Source organism: Maniola hyperantus, chromosome 24, assembly GCF_902806685.2.
Source record: "Maniola hyperantus chromosome 24, iAphHyp1.2, whole genome shotgun sequence".
Lineage (NCBI taxonomy): Eukaryota > Metazoa > Arthropoda > Insecta > Lepidoptera > Nymphalidae > Maniola > Maniola hyperantus.
This window is the reverse complement of record NC_048559.1, coordinates 7741415-7757951: the sequence shown is the minus strand read 5'-3', so window position 1 is coordinate 7757951 and position 16537 is coordinate 7741415. Positions and strand designations below refer to the sequence as shown.

The window sequence follows — 16537 nt, the reverse complement described above, 5'->3', positions numbered from 1 at the left end:
TTATGTGTTAGTATAGATAAAACATCTGTTTAATTCCAAAGTATTTATTAAGTAATTTTAAATTTTTTGACCAAAGTTTGACTTGAGGCTACAAATTCTACGGAATGAAGTCAAAATAACTTTCATCAATTTCAATTTTGTGGGTATCTTCGGACTCCTTCAAATCTATATCTTCGCTATCGATTTTTTCTATCTTACGCAACTTAGTATTTTGTGGCAATGCAATGTCGTAGTCTTCTTTCTGAAAAATAATTAACTTTTTGGCAGGTTTTGATGGTGATGGCACAATATTATTTTCTGCATTTGTTATCTTACAATCTTCTGGCGACACATTTGACAGATGCATCGGCCAGAGGAATAAGGAATTAAAACGTTCCATCAAAAGATCGATTTGCTCCCTAAACATCATATTTTTTCTAATGAGAACATTCATATGTTTTGATTCTTGGCTGTCTGTTTCAGAGTTGATGTAATGCAATATTAATTGTTTGCAGCCAGTGATTGTTGCATAATGCGGTGGAAGTAGATACGACAACTGGCCTTTTAAGGCATTTCCCCAAATGTCTACCTTAGCCATTTGGATATTTTTGACTGCATTTTTCTTTGAATATGACCTGACTTGAATGGTGCTCGATCCAGGTTCGGAATCTAGTAGGCCACTGTATGTATTACGAAATGGACTATTTTTAAACTTTTGCTTATTCAATTTTGCTTTCAGCAAAATAAGTATATTTCGTAGAACTGTAATATCACAATTCCTGGTTTCTCCTCCACTCACAACCTCAGTGCCCTGTTCCTCTAATAGTAAGTTTTGTGCTTCCATCTTCCTAGTGTTTTCTTTAGCGACGAGAGCTACTATAGCATCGTCTATCACTTCCTCGGGTGAATCTTTTGTTATCATTGACTTCTTCTTATCAATCACTTCAGCTTCTAAACGTTTTTTCAAATTCTCTATAGCCCTATTGAGATCATCAGTAGACTTTCCATGTTCTAAACGCCTAGGGCCGCGCCTCGGAGCATACTTGACATCCACATTAGGGTTTCTTCTCATCCATCTACGTAAAATTAGGTATCTTGTTCTAATGTGTACTCTATTTTTTCCTGGAAAATATTGAGCCAAAGTTGAAAAATTAGTAGATGCATCCTGGTTGGCCATCAGCCGTACTAATTTCTGATCTTCACCAACAGTCCAAACTGCTGAATATTCTCTTTTGGTTAAGACATGGTGTCTATCCCGACACTGAGTTACGGATCGTCCCTGGAGATATTCAGTTATCTTTCTGAAATTTTGCCCAAACTTATTGACGCAAGTAAGTATAACAGAATCTTCCTCGGGAAGAAATCGGCCTTTTCTCTCTTCTGAGAGGCGAGCATACTTGTTATAAACCTGTACTTTTGTCCTGTTTTCCATCGAGGCTGCAACTTTTCCCCATGGAATATAGTTCTCTTCTCTATAATAGTCTATTAACCGCAACAGGTATTTTTCTTCCTCTCTAGTCCATTTTCGACTTGTAAAGGTGTTGTTTATGTTAGTGCGGAAGTAAACAAAACACTGATAGTTGGTTCTGCCGGTGCCTAGCTCCTGAGCTATAGCATCCCAGTCTTGAAACTCCTTTTCAAAGGCAATTTTTTGCAAAGATAGGTGTTCTGATTTGGTCCAAACAGATTTATTTATAGATGGATGTAGAAATAGTTTCCATAGAGCTCTATATTCATTAGGGCTGTGCCTATTTTGCATCTTGTTAGCAATGTAATCCCAGTCATACTCCTCATCTATCAGAAGAGCTAATGTCTTGAGGGGTTCTTTATTGACATTAGCAATCTCCCTTTTGAGCTCAGATATTATCTTATTATTCTTTGTTGTTTTCATGTTTTTGTCTTCACGTTGTAAAGCTAGTGTTTGTGAATTTAATCGTTTCTTTTTCATATCTTTTGACAACTTGTGTATAAGCATGGTGAGATGGCACTTGTCTTTCACAGTCCATTCGACAGCGGAGGCTATGTTGGAGAAGTCGTACATCTGAGATTCCTTCATCAATATGGTATCCTCATTGTCAGGGGCGGGGAAACCGCGACTGTCCTTAAAGTATGGCTTCCCAAAAATTCCATAACTGAACTTTGTTCGGCCTGACCTGTTTGGCTTACAGACTACATTGACTTTGGCTAATCTTCGGCAGCACTCGAGCAGTCGTGATTGCAGTAAAGCTTCAAGTTTTCGTAATTTTTCATCCAACATTCTATTGAGCGCTAAGGCAGTTTCGACTTTGGATAATTTGGAATACTCCCCGTGACTCGAAGTGACACTGCAGATACTCGCGACAGATGTAGAGGCTCCATGAGATACGGAAGCACTCGTGCCGGGTTTGGGTTCCTCATTATCCAATTCTGCTATTGCAATGTTAATTTTCTCCAAATCTTGCAATTCGCTTTCCTCGTCACTATCAAACTCACTTTCGTCCAAATCACTCATGGTAGATTTTTTTTTTCTGGCGGCGGTAATCTTTGATAGTCCGTACAAAATGCGTTCTCACTTTTCATTTCTTACGTGCCATTTTAACCAGAGACTATAATCACTTTTAATCTATATATTATAATTCTCTTTGCTTTTAATGCTTTATGATGAGACATAGAGCGTGACATAGAGATTCTCTATTAATCTGTGATAGAGATAAGCCAAAGAGTAAAATCGTGAATAATATACAGGGAAAACACCTTGGATGAATGTATACTATCTCTATGGAAAACACGAATAGGATGCACAGATGAGGTGATGACACCTACCCTTAGATGAATGTACCTATACTATCTCTATGCACCTACCCATTACAAAGTACTCTGTGACCTACCCTAATCATAGTACTTCCAACTTCTTTGACCCTAATATAATAGGTACTACTCTATGATGACACCAAAGAGTTGACTGGCTTTGTGATCTCTATGCTTTTTGAATTGTGGTTGTACTTTGTTTGTAAATATAGATCAAAGTCTTTTATTGGTGATCAAAGTTTCGTGCACAGACTACAGTGTATTGGTTTCGTGATTCGTCTCATATTAATTGGTCTATCGTAATTCGTATTCGTATGTAAATAATTAAATAATAATTTTTATTAAGGAACATACTACTCTCTAACGAGAGATTGTTATAATAATGTGTGAACCGGGTATAATAAAAAAACTGGACGAAGAAGTGGTGAATCGCATTGCAGCTGGCGAAATTGTACAAAGACCAGCTAATGCTTTAAAGGAATTAATAGAAAACAGGTGTGTAACATACGTAAACGACAACATACACGTAGATTAATTACTACACGACGACGACTGCCCAAAAAAGGAGAGTAATGTTTTTAGGGTTCATGTATGTATGTAGGTATGTGAGTTTCTTTACTCCACCATAACTTTTAAATGCCTAAGCTGATATATATCTGGATAATTACGGATTTGGATCATAATGATTATATGGACCCACCATTAAGCCTGAGGCCTCATTTACGGAGACGCGGGGCGTTGCGCGTCGCGTGTGGCGTGGCTTTGTTTATGGTGAGGCGGCCAGCGGCGCGTGAAGCGGCACTTAGCATCGCACGCGTATTTCATTTCATCAATTTATGTTTTCAGTTTGGATGCTCGCTCAACAAATATAATCATCACTGTGAAAGCTGGTGGCTTAAAATATCTACAGGTATGTGTATAAAATATCTACAAGTACCTTTGTGTATAACCTATCTACAAACTACAGGTATGTGTATAAAATATCTACAGGTATGTGTATAAAATAGCTTCAGGTCTATGTATAGAATAGCTACAGGTATGTATATAAAATATCTACAGGTATGTGTATAAAATATCTACAGGTATGTGTGTAAAATATCTACACGTATGTGTATAAAATATCTACAGGTATGTGTATAGAATATCTACAGGTATAATTATGTATAAAATTTTATTGTGGAGGAATTTGCTTTACCTTACTTCCATGTTTTTTCCTGCAATATAGAATTATATCAAGAAAAGCTTATAAGTTAGTAGTTATTGGGTATTGGGACCAACATATTTAATTGTAATTTTGCCATTCTGTCCAAAACTGTTTCAACTCAAAAACATATTCCAAGAAAACTTATTTTTGAAATTCTACAGAAACGGTAATAATAAGGCTAAAAACAAATTTAGGAGGAATTACATATTGTGTTTTGAATACCTATAGCATATTTACTAAAATTGTATTCTCATATATTTACATTTACATAGATAAAATCGAGTTAGGCACCAGAAAATGAGAGACAAGGTTTTAGTTGAAACAGTTGATTAAGGTGCCATCTTCACGGACGACAGAATCTCGGCGATAGTCTCGCCGTGTGACAAAATAGGGTCTTGGACTGCAGTAATAAAATGACGTGATTTTTGGTATAGCGATAGTTTATGTCTAGAATTCATTATTAAAGAGGATAATTTAAAAAAAACCGGCCAAGTGCGAGTCAGGCTCGCGCAATGAGGGTTCCGTACTACAGTCGCATTTGTTCGACATTTTGCACGATAATTCAAAAACTATGATGCATAAAAATAGATAAAAATCTGTTTTAGAATGCACAGGTAAAGCCCTTTCATATGATACCCCACTTGATATAGTTATCTTACTTCGAAAGTTGAAAATACTAATTATTAGTTCATGACCACAATTTTTTTTGGTGTGATTTAACCACAAACTCACGGTTTTGAGATTTTTTCCCAAATGTCAGCTATAAGATCTACCTACCTGCCAAATTTCATGATTCTAGGTCAACGGGAAGTACCCTGTAGGTTCCTTGACAGACAGACAACAAAGTGATCCTATAAGGGTTCCGTTTGCCTTTTGAGGTACGGAACCCTAAAAATCATGATTTTATTTATTTTTAACACGAATTTCACGTTGTACGGAAGGTGAATAATGACGTCACTACCGCTATAAAAAAATCACTTCATTTTATTACTACAGTCCAAGACTCTATTCGATACAAACAATCGCCGCTATAGTATATCACCCAGTGGAGATAGGCCTATAGCGTTTGTATAGAATTTTGTGACACGGCGAGACTATCGCCGCGATTCTCTCGTCCGTGGAGATGGTGCCTTAGGCCTCGTTTACGGAGCCGCGGGGCGTCGCGCGTCGCGTGTGGCGTGGCGTCTCGCGGCGCGTCGTACTTTTTTTTGTTTACGGTGAGGCGGCGCGTGAAGCGGCACTTAGCATCGCACGCGTAATCACAAACATATGGCAATACACGATGTTGTTCATAGAGATGCGAGGCGGGAAAAGTGGCGGTGCCCGCCGCTGTGCCCGCGGCGTTGCACGCGGCGGGCGCGTCTGCGTTATGCGATTTCCAAATAAAGACTGGCAGAAGGTTCCGCTGCGGACACCGCTTCATCGAGAATTGCCGCCACGTGCGCCGCCACGATGAACGCCGCGTGGGACGCGACGATACTATCCGCGGGCTCGGCAGCAAAAAACGCTCCATCTCAAACAAACTCGTATAAAATTGCTTCTCCCTAAACGCACTCATACAACGCCATATGTTTAAATTCAGTGCGGGCCGCGCCGCCCATCGCAACGCGCGACGCCTCGCGTCTCCGTAAACGAGGCCTTAGGCTTTAGGGGTGTGATATGAAGTCAAAACACTCCACAGATCCAAGACAATGGGACGGGCATCAGACACGACAACTTGGATATAGTATGCGAGAGGTTCACCACCTCCAAGTTGAGTCAGTATGAAGACCTGCAGGCCATCAGCACGTACGGCTTCCGGGGCGAAGCCCTAGCGAGTATAAGCCATATCGCGCATCTGACCATACTTACTAAGACTGCTAGCGATAAGTGTGCTTATAAGTGAGTATGGCTATTTTTTTAGGGTTCTGTACCTCAAAAGGAAAAACGGAACCCTTATAGGATCACTTTGTTGTATGTCTGTCTGCTGTCTGTCAAGAAACCTACAGGGTACTTCCCGTTGACCTAGAATCTCGAAATTTGGCGGGAAGGTAGGTCTTATAACAGACATTGGGCGAAAAATCTGAAAACCGTGAATTTGTGGTTACATCACACAAATAAAAATTAAATTGTGGTCATGAACTAATAATAATTCGTATTTTCAATTTTCGAAGTAAGATAACTATATCAAGTATTAAAGTGAATTGTTTACATACAGGGCCTCCTACGACAATGGCAAACTAAAAGGTCCCATAAAGCCCTGTGCTGGCAACAATGGTACACAAATAACCGTTGAAGACCTGTTCTACAATGTGTTGGCCCGCAAGCGAGCCCTGCGGAGCCCTAACGAGGAGTACACGCATATAATGGAGGTGGTCGGAGGATATGCAATACACAATAGTCAAGTCGGCTTTACTTTGAAGAAGTTTGGCGAGAACACTGATATTAAAACACCTATTAGATCATCGGTTATTGATAATGTTAGAATTGTAAGTATCATCATGATCATGATCAACCCATCGCCGGCTCACTACAGAGCACGGGTCTCCTCTCAGACTGAGAAGGGTGTTGGCCATAGTCTACCACGCTGGCCATGTGCGGATTGGTAGACTTCACACACCTTTGAGAACATTATGGAGAACTCTCAGGCAAGCAGGTTTCCTCACGATGTTTTTCTTCACCGTTAAAGCAAATGATATTTAATTAATTATAACGCAAGTGCGAGTCCGACTCGCACTTGACCGATTTTTACTTACAGTTCTCATGAAGTTTTACTTAAAAATGTTCCTTCCAGCATCAGTTTTCCCCTACAACTTTGATATAGGCAAGCGCGTCCATCTTAGGCTGCATAATCATTTGCCAGCAGATCTGATTGCTGCCAAGCAATAGTCTCAAAAAAAAATTTTTGTTACTAGATCCATGGTAACTGCATAGCTCGTGAACTGCTGGAGATAGAGGTGAAGGATCCTACACTGAAGATGTCAGCTCACGGCTACATCACCAATGTGAACTACTCTCACAAGAAAGGCAACATGCTGTTGTTCATCAACCATCGATTGGTCGACTCACCACGTGAGTTACAAGACCGAAATGTCATTCTAAAGGCCGATGTACATTATTTTCTTCCGCGTACAGCTGTACGTCCGTCTCTGCGTCAGCGTGGACTACACAAACTTCAAACCCTATGTTCCGTACTTTTGTTTAGTTTTTACTAGCGACCAGCCCCGGCTTCGCATGGGTGCAATGTAGATTAACACAAAACAATGTTAAACTATACCTATAAATAATATCTATCCCGGCTGTACTCACGTGTCTAGCCACAGCCGCGGCGCGTGCACGAACTGACTCCCTTGAAAAAGGACCCCGGATGGGTTCGAAACTAGTCGGGCTAGCGTCGACTAGCCACGTGAGTACAGCCGGGATAGATATTATTTATAATGGAAATCACTCACGGTAGTTTAAACGCTAAAATATACCTATAAACCTTCCTCTTGAATCACTCTATCTATTGGTGAAAACTACATTAAAATCCGTAGCGTCGTTTAAAAGATCTACGCGTTCAAACATACAGACAGCGGGAGGCGACTTTATTTTATACTATGTAGAGATATGTCCTTCTATAGTAGGTATAGAGCGTACTTTGACTTTGCTCAGGCGGAGATTTATGGAGCGCAGTTTGACTTTGCTCAGGCGGAGATTTATGGAGCGCAGTTTGACTTTGCTCAGGTGGAGATTTATGGAGCGCAGTTTGACTTTGCTCAGGCGGAGATTTATGGAGCGCAGTTTGACTTTGCTCAGGCGGAGATTTATGGAGCGCAGTTTGACTTTGCTCAGGCGGAGATTTATGGAGCGCAGTTTGACTTTGCTCAGGCGGAGATTTATGGAGCGCAGTTTGACTTTGCTCAGGCGGAGATTTATGGAGCGCAGTTTGACTTTGCTCAGGTGGAGATTTATGGAGCGCAGTTTGACTTTGCTCAGGCGGAGATTTATGGAGCGCAGTTTGACTTTGCTCAGGCGGAGATTTATGGAGCGCAGTTTGACTTTGCTCAGGCGGAGATTTATGGAGCGCAGTTTGACTTTGCTCAGGCGGAGATTTATGGAGCGCAGTTTGACTTTGCTCAGGTGGAGATTTATGGAGCGCAGTTTGACTTTGCTCAGGCGGAGATTTATGGAGCGCAGTTTGACTTTGCTCAGGCGAAGATTTATGGAGCGCAGTTTGACTTTGCTCACGCGGAGATTTATGGAGCGCAGTTTGACTTTGCTCAGGTGGAGATTTATGGAGCGCAGTTTGACTTTGCTCAGGCGGAGATTTATGGAGCGCAGTTTGACTTTGCTCAGGCGGAGATTTATGGAGCGCAGTTTGACTTTGCTCAGGCGGAGATTTATGGAGCGCAGTTTGACTTTGCTCAGGCGGAGATTTATGGAGCGCAGTTTGACTTTGCTCAGGCGGAGATTTATGGAGCGCAGTTTGACTTTGCTTGGATTTACAACGGTTAAGCATTCATCCGAACAGAATTCGTGAAAATCAGTACCCTTATTATAAATGTGAACGTGTGTTTGTTTGTTGGTTTGTCCTTCAATCACGTCGCAACGGATTGACGTGATTTTTTGCATGGGTTAGGTAAAGACCCCGCGAGTGACATAGACTTTTTATCCCGGAAAATCAAAGAGTTCCCACGGGATTTTTAAAACCTAAATCTACGCGTACAGACACAGTTGGCACGCAGATAGCTATTATGACGTAGGGTTTTTGAAAATTCAACCCCTAAGGTTGGTAGGTGGTTGGTAGGTAGGAAGGTGTAATCCACGCGGACGAAGTCGCAAGCATAAGCTAGTTGTAAAAATAATGAAACTTCTTCTAGCTATTCGCAAAGCTGTGGACTCTGTTTATGCGACGTATTTGCCGAAAAATGCACATTCATATGTGTACCTGAGCTTAGAACTAGGTAAGTTATTCCTACTAACAGTTATCCATACTGATATTATAAAGTTAAAGTCAAAGTCAAAGTCTAATGATTTATTCAAAATAGGTAATAAATTGCCTTTTTGATAGTCAGATGTTGGATTTGTAAGATATAGTGGTGATAATTATTACGCAAACTTAAAACTAAAACTACGAGGGTTCCAAACGCGCCCAGGTCTGAGAAGAGCCCACAACAAACTCTTGTGGGTATTCTTTTTATTATCACCACTTTACAAAATTATTAAAACTTATGAACTTACTATCACAAAGCCGTTAAGCAACTCATTCCCAAGCTTACTTATCATTTAAATCATCCTTTACATTGTGATAGGATTTTTCAATTAGTTTACGTTTTATGAAAACTTTGAACTTGTTGAGAGACATCTCCAATATGTCTTCTGGAAGCTTATTATAAAAACGTATGGAATAAAAACGTATAACATAAATGCGAATGTGTGTCTGTGTGTTTGTCTGCTAGCTTTACACGACTCATCCGTTAAATCGATTTCGATGAAATTCGGTACAGACATAGCTTACATCCCAGGGAAGGACATAAGCTTTTATTCATCCCGGAAAACCAAAGAGTTTCCACGGGATTTTAAGAAACCTAAATCCACGCGGACGAAGTCGTGGGCATCATCTAGTTATTAATATTATACCTAACGTGTTGGCTATGAAAAAGTAATAAATCGGCGAGATTTTGCTATTTAAATTGACTTCTGAAATTGTTAAAAAAACGAGTATTTTCAGAATTGAATAGAAAGAAACTTTACATGTATAATTTTTTTTTTATTTCAGCCGTTTAGGTCCATAGCATTATAATATTATTAACTCTTAAAAAAGCATGTAATTTTTTAATTCGAGAGATAGTGGGGCCGATTCTCTTGTACACAATCTCTAAACTAAACCAAATTTACAGGTCTAAATCTAGTGCTATCCTTTTCCGCAAGCAACATCATGTAAGGGATAGCAATATATTTAGAGGTGTCATTTTAGTTAAGTTTAGAGATTGTGTACAAGAGAATCGGCCCCATTGTTTTATTTTTTTAAATTTAACTGCTTATAAAAGTATTCATTTTTTATTTATTTATTGAAATTAAGATTTAACAAACTTTCCAGACCCCAGAAATGTGGACGTAAACGTCCATCCAACGAAACACGAAGTTCAGTTTCTGTATGAGGAACAAATCATAGACAGAATCAAAACCGCCATAGAGACCAAACTGCTCAGCTGTAACTCCTCTAGGGTTATGTACACTCAGGTAGTCATCAATCATCATCATCATGATCAACCAATGGCCAGCTCACTACAGAGCACGGCGGGGTGATTACGTATCTCGCGACAGGCGTAACTCTCGCGATCATTGCTGTCAAACGTCCGGCTAGAAAGAGACAGTAATAGCCACAAAGCAAAAAGAAGAGAGACAGCAAATGAACTGTCGCATTGCTACTGCTGTCGCGTTGCTGTCGCTACTGCAACGTTATACGTAATCACCCCGCGGGTCTCCTCTCAGTTTGAGAAGGGTTTGGCCATAGTTCACCACGTTGGCCAAGTGCGGTTTGGCAGACTTCACACACCTTCAAGAACATTATAGAGAACTCTCGAGCATGCAGGTTTCCTTACGATATTTTGCTTTACCGTTAAAGCGAGTGATATTTTATTTGACTAGCTTATCCCCATGGACTGCATAAATTTCAAACCCTTATTTTATCCCCTTAGAAGTTGAATTTTCATAAATCCTTTCTTAGCGGATGCCTACGTCATAATAGCTATCTGCATGCCAAATTTCAGCCCGATCCGTCCAGTAGTTTGAGCTGTGCGTCGATAGATCAGTCAGTCATCTGTTCCTTTTAACATCTCCCGGGGTTTGACCATATCCCGGATCTTCTGCGCGATTGCGGTAGAATGATAGCAACAATGTCACGATCGCAATCACCTCTGATTGGTTGACGCTCGCTCGCTATTGGCTACAATGCATTGTTGCAACAAGAATAACACAAATTCAGCCAATCACAACAATTGGGTATTTGACTACATCAAAAATAAATTATTTCTCAGTGATTATTAAATAGAGGGTCTTCCAAAACACGTAAAATCCACGTCCTTTGTTGGTTTTAAGTGTAATAACCATTTTAAATTATCGATTGAACTAAAAAAAAGCACGTCAAATGATTGTGACGTCACACACCGGTATTTCATAGAATCTCGTATACTAAGCGCGCGTTTTGACGTTTGATAAAAAGTTACTGATTTGACTAGTTGTCAAGTACCGTATTGAGATTGTAATAATGATTGATGCATTGTGCTCGGTGTGGCACTACTGAAAGCCATAAAGCAAATTAAGAAGAGAAGAAGAAGAATAATGACATAATATTATAATCTAAATGATTTTCAGGCCAGACTACCAGGCGCAACGATGGTCGACGAAATAGTTAGAAAAACGACCGACGGAGCCAAAATTTACGCCAAAGACTTGGTCCGCGTTGACTCCGATACACAGAAGATCGATAAGTTCTTCCGAGTCGCCAACAAACAGACGGACAGACCACAGACAAACAAAACAGATTTAACCAAAGACTTCACAACTGTCATAGATGTTACAAGTGATAGACACGAACTGGACAGATGGAAAGGTATAAAATCATCATCATCAAGGGGTGGACCAACAAATTCATAAAAGGCCGGCAACGCATAGCAGTTTCTCTGTTGCTGCAAATGTTCATGGGCGGCGGTAATCACTTAACATCAGGTTACCTGCCTGCTCGTGCTCGTTTGCTCGCTATCTCTATTTAAAAAAAAAACGGCCAAGTGCGAGTCAGGCTCGCGCAATGAGGGTTCATTACTAAAGTCGTATTTTATCGACATTTTGCACGATAATTCAAAAACTATGATGCATAAAAATAAATAAAAATCTGTTTTAGAATGTACAGGTGAAGACCTTTCATATGATACCCCACTTGATATAGTCACTCACTTCGAAAGTTGAAAATACTAATTATTAGTTCATGACCACAATTTAATTTTTTTGTGTGATCTAACCCTAAATTCACGGTTTTCAGATTTTTCCCCAAATGTCAGCTATAAGATCTACCTGCCTGCCAAATTTCATGATTCTAGGTCAACGGGAAGTACCCTGTAGGTTTCTTGACAGACAGACAGACAACAAAGTGATCCTATAAGGGTTCCGTTTTTCCTGTTGAGGTACGGAACCCTAAAAATCATCATCTTCATCAACCTCAGAAACTTCACAACTTTGTTCCCCCTTCACCATTTGACCACAGAACAGCGAGACACCGTAAACGTTGGCATCCTTATGTGGTCGACATCCAATCTACTCGCACGAAGCGTTTTTGCTCAGTGTTCTAATGCGAACCACTAACATGTGAAATGCCTTTCCGGCATCACTACCCCTATTATAAATGCGAAAGTGTGTTTGTTTGTCCTTCAATCACGTCGCAACGGTGCAACGGATTGACGTGATTTTTTACATGGGTATAGAAGACCTGGAAAGTGACATAGGCTACTTTTAATCCTGGAAAATCAAAGAGTTCCCACGGGATTTTTAAAAACCTAAATCCACGCGGACGAAGTCGCGGGCATCAGCTAGTATAAAATAAATCAAAATTACTGTCACAAAAATTGCAAAATCTATTTATTATAGTCCAAGTCTATAGTATATATTTCAAAGTACAGTTCACCTCTAAAATAAGGGCTAAAATCGTACTTTTGACACAAAAAGTTAAAATGGCGAGTGTGGAGGTAACTTTTACGCGTTATACATGAAAATCCGCATTTTTATTTTTAGAAACAGATATAACAATGCACACAGAAACAAATGTTCCTATGGATGTCGATATATTTGAAGAAGATAATGAACAAACTAACAAAGAAATGACAACAACACCGCGTTTCGTATTCGAAGACGCAGACCACTTGAACGATATAGAAAACTCTGTCAAAGAACCAAATAAAACTAATAATATGAATAAAGAAACAAATAACAAAAACCAAATAGATTTAATCGACTTAGAAACCTCATCAAAAGAACAAAATAATAAAAATAGTACAAATCCAAAAGATACGGATTATTTGGATAGTTCTTTAGTATCAGAACCGAATAAAAATAACAACCAAAAAGAAAATTGGAAATCCGTAGCTGTAGAAAATGGAAATATTTCCTATATAGATCCAAAAGAATCTTTCAAAACAAGAACTTTTAAGTATGAAAGAGTAGAAACTAAGCTAACTAGTGTGAAACAGTTGAGACTACGTGTGGAGAACACATGTAGTATGAATCTGAGAGAGATATTGGCTAACCTGATTTTCATAGCGTGCATAGATTGTGATAGATCGCTGTTACAGCATTCCACTAAGCTTTATTTGTGCGATACATCTCGATTGACGTAAGTACCTTATTTTAACTGATAAAGCAAATTGATTTTTTTTTGTAGTTTCGATGCGAATTTGTATAGATTTTTTCAACTTGAAGAGAGGGAGGGGGGGAGGGGTGAACTAGCCACAATTGAAGTTTGATAAAAAACCCTATTAAGTTTAACCATAGTTTGGATGTGAATTTGTATAATTTTTTTTATTCTGATACATGTTGACTCTGCCATCTCACCTAGTGGTAAGTAATGACGCAGTCTAGTCTAAGATTAAAGCGGGTTAACTTGAGGAGGGGGGGGGGGGGGGGGGGGGTGTTACCTAAACCATTTGCCGGTAAACTTGATTTTCATAGTTTTGATATTGAATTTGAAAATTTAAAAAACCAGTTTATTTCATAACTAAGTTTTCACTTCTGTCGGAAGTCCTCACTGACTGCCATTTTTATTTCATTTTCAGTGAAGAGTTATTTTACGAAACTATATTATACGATTTCCAAAACCTCGGTCTGATAAAGCTATCGAACCCGTTACCTTTAGAAGAGCTATTTGTGCTGGGCCTCAGGGCACAAGAGGACGAATGGAACCCAGAATTGGGTATGTGAATTAATTTTAGCCGGTTTTTATGTAGAATTCCTCAGTGCGCCAAGACCAAAGTCTTCGAACAGTGCGTGTTGCTCGTGATGACATATGGATTCAAGATATGGTCGCTAACTATGGACCTCATAAGAAAGCTAAGAGTAAAGTACAGTAAAAAGTAAAATATTCTTTATTGTACATTAAAACCAACTAAAACAATAGAAAAATACCAAAGATCACAAACAAAGCTGACAGAGTCACTCAGCCAGCTATGCTCGGAGTCTCTCTACATGATCCAATCAAGAATGGGGTACACCCGTAGGAGAACCAGAGTACACCACATAACTCTCAACAGGTTACAAAGCTGAAGTGGCAATGGGCCAGGCACATGGTTCAAAAAACCATGGCGATGCCCTGCGATACTATAGTAGAAAGGTGAAGGTCAAAAAGTTCTTAAGCACACTCTCCGAAATATATCCTGTAGAATACTGAATATTCTATTCCCGACAATTAAATAGTCATTTCTGACCTACCATGCGGGTGCGAGCTCGAGCAGGTATTGTTCCACGCCGTCGTGTACTGTAGCATGATGATGTAGATGTAGCACTCACACTAATGCAGATGACGAACGCCGGGTGCGGCGCGGTGCGTGGACTGGTGTGTTCTGCTCCATCGCGTCGCGCGCCCCACTGACGTCTAAAAAATGCGATTGCGACGCGTCTTGCGGTTAACTTCAAGAACGATTGGCGCGGATACTAAACTTTAAACTAAAGCTACGACTATGTCTCGGATCCACGTGTTGAGGTGATGATGATGATGAATCGTATGATGCCCGCAGGTGACATGCGAGAGTTATCGCAGCAGATGGTCGAGCTGCTCGTCTCCAAGCGAGCGATGATGCTGGAATACTTCTCTTTGGAGGTCACCTCGCAGGGGGAGTTAGCCGCCTTGCCGTTATTAGTAGGTTAGTATCATCATCATGATCAACACATTACCGGCTCACTACAGAGCACGGGTCTCCTCTCAGAGAGAAGGGTTTTGGCCACAGTTTATCACGCTGGCCATGTGCGGTTTTTGGTAGATTATGGTGAACTCTCAGGCTTCGTCACGATGTTTTCCTTCACCGTTAAAGCAAGTGATATTTAATTAATTAAAACGCACATAACTCCGAAAAGTTACAGGTGCGAGCCCGGGATCGAACCCCCGACCTCCGATTAGAAGGCGGACGTTCTAACCACTAGGCTACAGGTTAGTATAGTCCGTACAAAATAAGATCTCAATTGTCATGTCAAAAGTATGGTTCACCTTTAAAATATGGACTAAATCGTACTTTTGACAAGACAGACAGACACACTTTCGCATTTATAATATTAGTATGGATTTTATATTAAAGTCATGATTAAATAGGTTCCTGCGATATTTATACCCATGCCAAATTACAGATTTCTAGCACTAATAGTCTCTGAGATTAACCGAGGACGGACAGACGGACATGGCGAAACTATAAGGGTTCCTTATTTACTACAGAGCCCTAAAAAGCACCTTTTCATAGATCTTTCAACATTCTCCTTCATAATTTTAAATATTAAAATTAGTAATATTTTACTAGATTTCAGTACTGAGTTAACATACATAATATCACCAATTTCGTCACTGGCAGTAAGCGAGACCGTGGCCGAGTGGTCAATGCATCCGGCGCGAAGCCAGAAGATGCAGGTTCGATTCCTGCCGGTTACGCAATTTTTGATATGTATTTAATATTATTTAGTAACTAGCTTATGCTCGCGACTTCGTCCGCGTGGACTACAAAATTTCAAAACCCTATTTCACCCCCTTAGGAGTTTAATTTTCAAAAATCCTTTCTTAGCGGATGCCTACGTCATAATAGCTATCTGCATGCCAAATTTCAGCCCAATCCGTCCAGTAGTTTGAGCTGTGCGTTGATAGATCAGTCAGTCAGTCAGTCAGTCACCTTTTCCTTTTATATATATAGATTTCCTTGAAGTGTAGGTAAAACACTAAAAAGTTATAAAAAATATTCTCCTTCATTTTCAGACGGCCACACTCCATTCATGGGCGCCTTACCAACTTACCTAGTCCGTCTAGTCACTGAAGTCAACTGGGACTCAGAGAAGGAATGCTTCGACACATTCAGTCGGCAAACCGCCATATTTTACTCCCAACCCAACCCAGATACGTCAGAGGATATAGTCAAATCGGAGATGTGGAAACAGGAACATATAATATTTCCCGCGATTAGAAGGAATTTCCTACCGCCTACTAGTTTTGTGAGCAATGGAGCGATATTGCAGATCGCTAGTCTCGCTGATCTGTATAAAGTGTTTGAACGGTGTTAAAAATGTATGCAAAAGTTAATAGGAAAATGAATTCTTTTCAAGTGTAATTTCAAGCAGAGTAAAATTGTTTTGTTTATACTTTATCTTGTTTTATTTTACACTAGCTGATGCCATCGACTTCGCATGGAATTAGGTTTTTAAAAATCGCCTTACCAACTTACCTAGTCCGTCTAGTCACTGAAGTCAACTGGGACTCAGAGAAGGAATGCTTCGACACATTCAGTCGGCAAACAGCCATATTTTACTCTCAACCTAACCCAGATACGTTAGAGGATATAGTCAAATCGGAGATGTGGAAACAGGAAC

At 39.9% G+C, this 16537-nt stretch overlaps 2 protein-coding genes across 2 annotated transcripts; one reads left to right on the top strand and one right to left on the bottom strand.

Annotated features, from left to right (window-relative positions):
- Positions 1–47: 47 nt before the first annotated feature.
- LOC117993661 (snRNA-activating protein complex subunit 4-like) lies at positions 48–2575 on the bottom strand. Its single transcript, XM_034981462.2, has one exon. It carries the CDS (start codon positions 2468–2470, stop codon positions 98–100), a length of 2373 nt encoding a protein of 790 aa, XP_034837353.1. The 5' UTR covers positions 2471–2575; the 3' UTR covers positions 48–97.
- Positions 2576–3055: 480 nt separating this feature from the next.
- Positions 3056–16312, top strand: Mlh1 (DNA mismatch repair ATPase Mlh1). Its single transcript, XM_034981461.2, has 12 exons — positions 3056–3261; positions 3613–3676; positions 5652–5851; positions 6168–6438; positions 6865–7021; positions 8812–8895; positions 10032–10174; positions 11309–11546; positions 12719–13316; positions 13756–13892; positions 14713–14838; positions 15930–16312. The coding sequence occupies exons 1-12, from the start codon at positions 3149–3151 to the stop codon at positions 16229–16231; spliced, it is 2433 nt and encodes an 810-aa protein (XP_034837352.1). The 5' UTR covers positions 3056–3148; the 3' UTR covers positions 16232–16312.
- The last annotated feature ends 225 nt before the right edge of the window (positions 16313–16537 follow it).

Excerpts from the sequence above, each read along its gene's own strand:
- LOC117993661 (XM_034981462.2), bottom strand. The coding sequence starts at position 2,470 with ATGAGTGATTTGGACGAAAGTGAGTTTGATAGTGACGAGGAAAGCGAA.
- Mlh1 (XM_034981461.2), top strand. The coding sequence starts at position 3,149 with ATGTGTGAACCGGGTATAATAAAAAAACTGGACGAAGAAGTGGTGAAT. Across the intron at positions 3,677-5,651 it reads GTGGCTTAAAATATCTACAG|ATCCAAGACAATGGGACGGG; the intron begins GTATGTGTATAA and ends AACACTCCACAG. Across the intron at positions 13,317-13,755 it reads TGCGATACATCTCGATTGAC|TGAAGAGTTATTTTACGAAA; the intron begins GTAAGTACCTTA and ends TTTCATTTTCAG.